This window comes from Otolemur garnettii, unplaced genomic scaffold, assembly GCF_000181295.1.
Source record: "Otolemur garnettii isolate 467f Iridium unplaced genomic scaffold, OtoGar3 scaffold00083, whole genome shotgun sequence".
Classification (NCBI taxonomy): Eukaryota; Metazoa; Chordata; class Mammalia; order Primates; family Galagidae; genus Otolemur; species Otolemur garnettii.
This window is the reverse complement of record NW_003852478.1, coordinates 1,877,108-1,884,383: the sequence shown is the minus strand read 5'-3', so window position 1 is coordinate 1,884,383 and position 7,276 is coordinate 1,877,108. Positions and strand designations below refer to the sequence as shown.

At 40.1% G+C, this 7,276-nt stretch overlaps 1 protein-coding gene across 1 annotated transcript in view; it reads left to right on the top strand.

The window, feature by feature from the left end:
* YIPF7 (Yip1 domain family member 7) overlaps positions 1-7,276 on the top strand; it is a 24,462-nt gene that overhangs the window by 16,596 nt on the left and 590 nt on the right. Inside the window, 1 exon segment of the mRNA XM_023515997.1 lies at positions 4,697-4,878. Coding sequence (XP_023371765.1) covers positions 4,697-4,878 — 182 coding nt within the window.

The window sequence follows — 7,276 nt, the reverse complement described above, 5'->3', positions numbered from 1 at the left end:
TTTGTTTACTAAGCCTATATATATTTCCCCTACAATTTTAGTTTTATGATTTTTTTTTTTTTTTTGGCCAGGGCTGTATTTGAACCCGCCACCTCGGGCATATGGGGCCAGCGCCCTACTCCTTTGAGCCACAGGCACTGCCCTAGTTTTATGCTTTTTATGAAGATATATCTTCCCTAACTTCATCATGTGTCTTAGGTATTGGCCCCTTTCCTTCTTTACATCTGGAAGTCATTTTTTTTTTTTTTCAGACAGAGTCTCACTATGTCGCCCTCAGTAGAGTGCATGGGGTCACAGCTCACAGCAACCTCAAACTCTTGGGCTTAAGGGATGCTCAGCCTCCTAATAGCTGGGACTACAGGGGCTCACCACAACACCCGGCTATTTTTTGTTATAGTTGTCATCGTTTAGCAAGCCCAGGCTGGGTTCGAACCCCCCAGCCTCTGTGTATGTGGCTGTTTCCCTCACCATTGAGCGATGGGCACTGAGCCTGGAAGCCATTATACTAAGAGTCACCAAACAGTAAAAAAATAAAAAAAGTTTCCACCTTGAAAAAGTTTAGGAGACATTCTAAGTTATAGTTTAGAAAAAAACTTTTATTACAAAAATGGAAGAAGAAAAAAGGAATGAGAAATGGTCATTTCTTTTATATTAAAGAGGGAATAATAATATATTAAAAAACAGGATGGAGAGAGTCAAACAAATGTGAACATTGTGGTTCATTAAGGCACAAAGAGGTAGACTCCGCAGGGGAAATGATAAAAGAAATTTAAGACCCTAGGGAAAGCTCTGAGAATAGCCTCCTTCCCCTGATCTTACTGCCACGCACCTCCCATGAAAGTAATTGTCCCTCGACATAGATACAATTTTTAAAAGTAGTTACAAAATGCACTTGCAACTAAATAAGATCTCACTTTTCATTTATTAATTCTATATCAATCCAAATACTGATCGCTGTCTAGTTTCTGCACAGCACGATAGCCCGTGATCACAGCAAGTATATCTGTTACAATAGTGTTTAATGGTAACGTGTTATTTCTCTCTTTGTACTATGGCAAATGTAAATACTCTGTACGTGTAAATAATCAAGTACGTGTGGACTAGAGTTTTAATTTCGTCTCTAACCTCCCTCCTTCTGTCTTTGCCCCAGTGATTTGATAATCTTAGATTAAGTTGCTAAGATGCCAATTAATCAAATAGTCAGAAACAATCAATTTAATAGATTAATTCATCTTTCTCTTTCAAGTCATTTGTAATATAATAGCTGTTTTTTCTGTATAAAAACATTATCATTCCTGGGCAGCACCTGTGGCTCAAGGAGTAGGGCGCCGGCTGCATATACTGGAGGTGGCAGGTTCAAACCCCACCTAAGGCAAAAAACGGCAAAAAAAAAAAAAAAAATTAGCATTCCTTTACATACAGCATTAATCCCATTAAAATATCTCTTTGATATATAATGTCAGGTAGAATTATTTAAATATCCCCTCTTATGTTTTAGATGCAAAACAATATAGACCAAAAATCATTTTACGTAGAGGTGAGAAAGTTGGAACTCTTCCTACTTTTCCAGAAGCTGTGATCTGGAAACTTTGGTTTCATGTTTATAGGCCTTCATTTCATTTTCTTCAAGACTAAAGGAGTTTATTTGAGTGGTTCTTATGATTCTGAAATTACAGGGACAGGGACTGTGTGAAAATACAAATTCTCTGCATTTTTACACAGACATTACCACTTGGATTTTATCATTAGATGTGGTAACTTTAGAATTGATTATGATACATACACGGCATTAAGGACACCCCTCCAAAAAATAAAAACTCCAATTGGATATGAACTGAAGTAAGATTTAATTCAGAATTCAATTGATGCTACTTTAACTCTGCCTTAGATTCCTAGAATTAAAATATAAAGAGTGGCTTGCCTGTGGCTCAAGTGGCTAAGGCACCAGCCAAGCACACCTAAGGTGGAGGGTTTGAAACCAGCCTGGGCCCGCCAAAAACAACAGTAATGGCTGCAACCAAAAAATAGCCGAGTGTTGTGGTGGGCGCCTGTGGTCCCCGCTACTTGGGAGGCTGAGGCAGGAGACTCGCTTGAGCCCAGGAGTTGGAGGTTGTTGTGAGCTGTGAGGCCACCGCACCCTACCCAGGCTCTGTCTCAAAAAAAAAAAAAAAGTGAAAAAATAAAATATAAAGAGTGATTTTATGGGCTGATACAGGAATTAGACCAGGGAACACAAAACTAAATCCAGAATATCCAATATCTGAATCTGTCCACTATCTCCAGATTTGTATATTCATAGTCATATGCTGATCATTTCTATGTTGATATAAAGACCCAATACTTTCTAGTGGGCTTCAAACACTTAACACAAGCTTTAACTTTACTCACACTTTCCCTCAAAATTACTTCACCCCTGACACCAAGTAGACAGGTGGTTTGAAGCGACTGTTTCCTGGTAGGGCCAAGAATGTGATGTGGAGAGGCGATACAAAAAAGTATCATCAGAAGAATACTAAGTGTTTCAAATCAATACGTGGGAGTTAGGGAGCACTGAAAAATTTTGAGGCTAAAAAAAGTGGAACGTTTATTTCTATTTCAATTAGAAGCCCTCATTAGAATTTAAAACAAATTTTAAAAATAGCAGTGATGTGGGCCAAATAGAATTACAACTGAAATTGAACAAACGAGCAAGAGAGAGAAGTCCATAACTAATACAGAAAGGAAAATTGTTACTACCAAATTAGTTTCACCCACCCCCTATTGGCCACGCTCCACTTATAAAACTGCCATTTAGGGCCAGAAAGGTCCAATGATGCGTCCTCTGAGTATTAAGGATATTGTCCTATACCAACGAGCCCGACCTTAGAATGATCCCAACCAAGTAAAAGGGTAAGTAGATAGTTTCTGTAGTACAGGAAGGTAATTCAAAATTGTCACTGTTTTCTAAGTAGAGAAAACCCTCCCTATAGGGCATACCTAACAGCATGTCCATAATTAGCATTATTTCCTCTAATAGAGATAAGAATATAAGAGATAAAATGAGGACTTGTCCGTGGCTAATGCTGGAGAGAATATTATTTTGTGCATTTATATTTTATGAAAGGACTTAGTAGTGACCAACTCTCCAACTTCAGAGGAAGAAGAACTCAAAATAGGCAGACAGTTTTCAACACTAAGACAACGTCATAGCATTCTCTATTACCCTAATTAATTGTAGAGTAACTATAGGTCAAGGACCCCGTGGATGACACTACAGGGAAGGACAGGACAGCTACAAAGCTGTCTCTGTGAATCAATTTGTACATCCTTCCTTGTTTTTACACAATTCCCTAAAACCGGAGTCAGCCTGTTCAACTCCTACCCAGAAATTATAATCAACTTAATGTAAAGATTAAAAAACAAAAGCATTCTTTACTGGAGCGTTGGTATTCTCAGGTAGCAAACATTCAAAAACCACCTGCTGGATTGACAGCAGGTTGTGACTTTCCCTGGGTGAACTTGGGAGTCTTTCTCCTTAGGACCTGGTAAGTGGTGGCTGTTTTTATGAGTCCTCCTTGGAAGTTTCACGGCATACCTGGACATTACTAATGTCCTTTAACAACACATCTTTCATGAGTCATTATTAGTTAGTTTATAAAAATCAGCATTTCATAAGGTGTTATCAGTCAACCTGGTGATAGGCAGTATGAAGACCAGAAGGTTTCTGTGGTCAGATAACTTTGGGATATGCTGAGTGAAATGTGGCTAAATTAGTCCCTTTATTTTAGGCCTTGTTAGTGATCCTACTGATGTTAACCTCTAGGCGTTATATTACCCTGGGCAAGTTACTTACCCTCCCTGCCCCTCCCCGCACCCTCCCTGCACACAAACCCTAACCCTAACCCGTTACCTATACATATTCTGCAATTAATTCTGCTTCCTCATGTGTAGATATAATAATAGTACCTATCTGATAAGGTTTTTATGTAGATTAAATAATGTACATAGGACACTTAGGGTGGGACCTGACATCGTAACTCCTACAGATGTTTGCTGATTTTACTAACAGGCCTTGCACATTTCCAAGACTAAATGAGATTTTTTTTTCCACTCCCTCATTTGATCATTCAATTATTCAGCAAATATGGGGACAACATATTTCATTAGGCCTCGTACTTCTTTTTTTTTTTTTTTTTAGAGACAGAGTCTCACTTTATTCCCCTCGGTAGAATGCTGTGGCATCACAGCTCACAGCAACCTCCAACTCCTGGGCTTAGGCGATTCTCTTGCCTCTGCCTCCCGAGTAGCTGGGACTACAGGCACCCACCACAACGCCCGGCTATTTTTCTGTTGCAGTTTGGCCGGGGCCAGGTTCAAACCCGCCACCCTCAGTATATGGGGCTAGTGCCCTATCCACTGAGCCACAGGCACTGCCCATGCCTCATACTTCTAATAGGCTATCTGTGACACTAACCTAGACACCTTTCATCTTTTTGGTAGCGTGCTTGTTCCATCCCAAGTATAGTGAGGTGTGTATGAGTTTAGGCTCGGAAGTCCTTTCCTAGGCAGTGTGTTTCCCAGAGCCTCCTGTCTCCTGATGATATTACAGTAGAAAGCGGTGTCCAGCTACCTCTAAGATTCTGTCTGCTTAGTTGGCCTTCTGATCTCCTTTTGAGGTCTGCTGTGCGTTCAGACCGTTTTCTTCACTTTGTTTCAGGCAGGAAAAGTTCAGTTCGGCTACGTGTATGGCATGAGTGCCCTTGGCTGTCTCGGGATTTACACCTTACTGAACTTGATGAGCTCTTCAGGGGTGTCCTGCGGCTGCGTGGCCAGTGTGCTGGGTTACGGCCTGCTACCCATGGTCATCCTGTCCAGCTGTGCCATCTTTTTCTCTCTGCAGTAAGTGACAGTGTGCTCTACGTGATGTGACATGAGCAATCATTCCTAAGGCTGGTCACTCCAGTGCAAAAAGTTCAGCTCTTTCCAATCATTCTGCCAGGTGAATTGAGGATAATGACTATTATTAATAAAAGTTACACATGGATTCCAGAAAGTAGGTCAGTTTGGGCTCTTTCAATGCTGCTCCTATTTCGATGATTTTAAAAATAAATTAAGCCAAGTTATCTTTAAAACTGACACTTTTTAAGTTGTCACATTTTTCAATGAGAACAATTGTCATGCGTCACGTAACTACTACAGAAAATTCACTTGATTCTGGAAGAATCAGTGCCTGGTGAACTTGACAAATGGCCCCTGCTCCAGGGACTCCGCCTTCTCGGCTAGAAGCAGTAGTTCTTTCTCAGAGAGAGTTCTTGGCTGCTTGCAGGGCAGAAGTCCCAGGAACTCTGATGAGGGTGTTAATGCTGGAGAATTTTGTGGCATATATGCTCAGTCGACACATTTTTTCCTCTTTTTCCCCTAAGTCAGGCAGTTAGTATTTGCAAATCAAAAGTATTAATAAGGGTACAGTTTCTGTTGGGCAATTTCCCAGGGCATGTGCGTATGACTGTCACTTTGATGAGGGACAGCAAGTGATTCCATAGTCCCTTGTCACCTGCCATGTTCTGAATCCCCTTAGAAAAAGAAGTATTCGGCATCAGTTCATTCTCCACATCCAGGGAGACACACTTTGCATTTTCTTCTTAAACAATCCAAGTCTTAGATTATTAATGCTAAACTGGTGAGGATATTATTTAAACCAGTTACTAATGTCCAAAATAAAGGTCTTTGAAAAGCCTTTAATATTTTTGTTTAATACAATTACAAACAACTTTTTTATAACATTATCCAGAGTGACTTAGTTAGAAATGCTTTTTTGTTTTAACATTAGAATAACTTAGAGCATATTCTTACTTATCAGCAAGTACTCAGCATTTTAAAAAGACGGATATACAACAGGAAATATATCCTTTGAATGTATAAATACAGTGTGAGTTATAGGTATACTTATGGAGTCTTATTCGTGAAAAAATCCCACATTTTATATACTATCTCTTTAGTAAGCTGTTCCATTTGCTGTGCTGTTTAGTGTTGAAATTTGCATGTCAGTAAAGAGTTCAGTTCTGCAACTTCTACTTTGCCAGATGCTTTTGAAAAGGATACTGTCATAATCTATGGTTTAAAAATTCTAAATCTTGAACATGGTTCCCAGCAAAGTTGAAATTGGGGGGTATCTTAAATGACTTTGTAATATACGAGTAAGAAAATAAAAAAAACTAGAACATTTGGATTTGGGGAGTCGTTAGAAGTCTGGACATTTTCATTCTGAAATTATAAAGGATGATCCAGAGGTACTTTAATTTGTATTAAAGGGGGAGCAAACCGTCAGACCTGTAAGGCTATTGAGTTGAAATTGCCTTTTCAGGCATATTCCTGTATCATTCAGATTAATCATATATAATTTTACTTTTTTGTCCACAAAAACATGCACATTTAAATCACTTGAAACTGTTCCTAATAAGTGTTCATCAGACCAGTAAATATCATATTATTAGAAGCTTTAAGAATGTTTGTTTTACTAATAATCTAAGTCATTATAAGCGATGCTGTACAGCATTAAACACCTTAATAAAAGTAGGTATTTCTTTCATTCTCACAAGTGATAAACCCAGTTCCCAACTTCAGAGTCAAGCAGGATCAGCTGAGGCAGTGCGGGGTGTTGGTGAAAACAGCCGTGTGCTGGTGGTTGGCGGAGTTTGGCCTGAGTTTTACCGAGCGAGTCCCTGCACGGCTTTAAAGCCAGACATCTCCGGGGAGCTTTCCCAGCTCTTACTTCTTATTTTTCTACATAATGAATCTTGTTTTTCACACAAGGAAAGAAATGGACTCTTCACCTTTTTGTTCCACGTGAGACTTAACTACCTTATTTGCCGACTTGTTCTTAAAGACCCGATTGCTTCCTCACTTTCTGAGGATCCAGCAGGAACAAATCTAATCTGGGACCCTAAAACCTCCACAGGTGCACACGTGCCAAAGCAGTTCAGGGATGAGGGGCCCACGAGGATGTGCTTTCCTAGGTCACATGTCCCTGACGTGAGCTGGGCCAGACTTCGCTTATCTCAGACAAAACCCTGAGAAAGGGGCCTGGACGTGGTGGGCGCCAGTCCCCCGACTGGAATAGAATTCCATTTATCTTTCTTATACTGTGGCCTCGATTTTTTGAAGAAAGCAGGAGAAATGGAATCTGTAGCTCTAAGGAAGAGAGGGCTCTAAACACAGAGAGGGCTCTAAACACAGACAGGGCTCTAAACACAGAGAGGGCTCTAAACACAGACAGGGCTCTAAACACAGAGAGGGC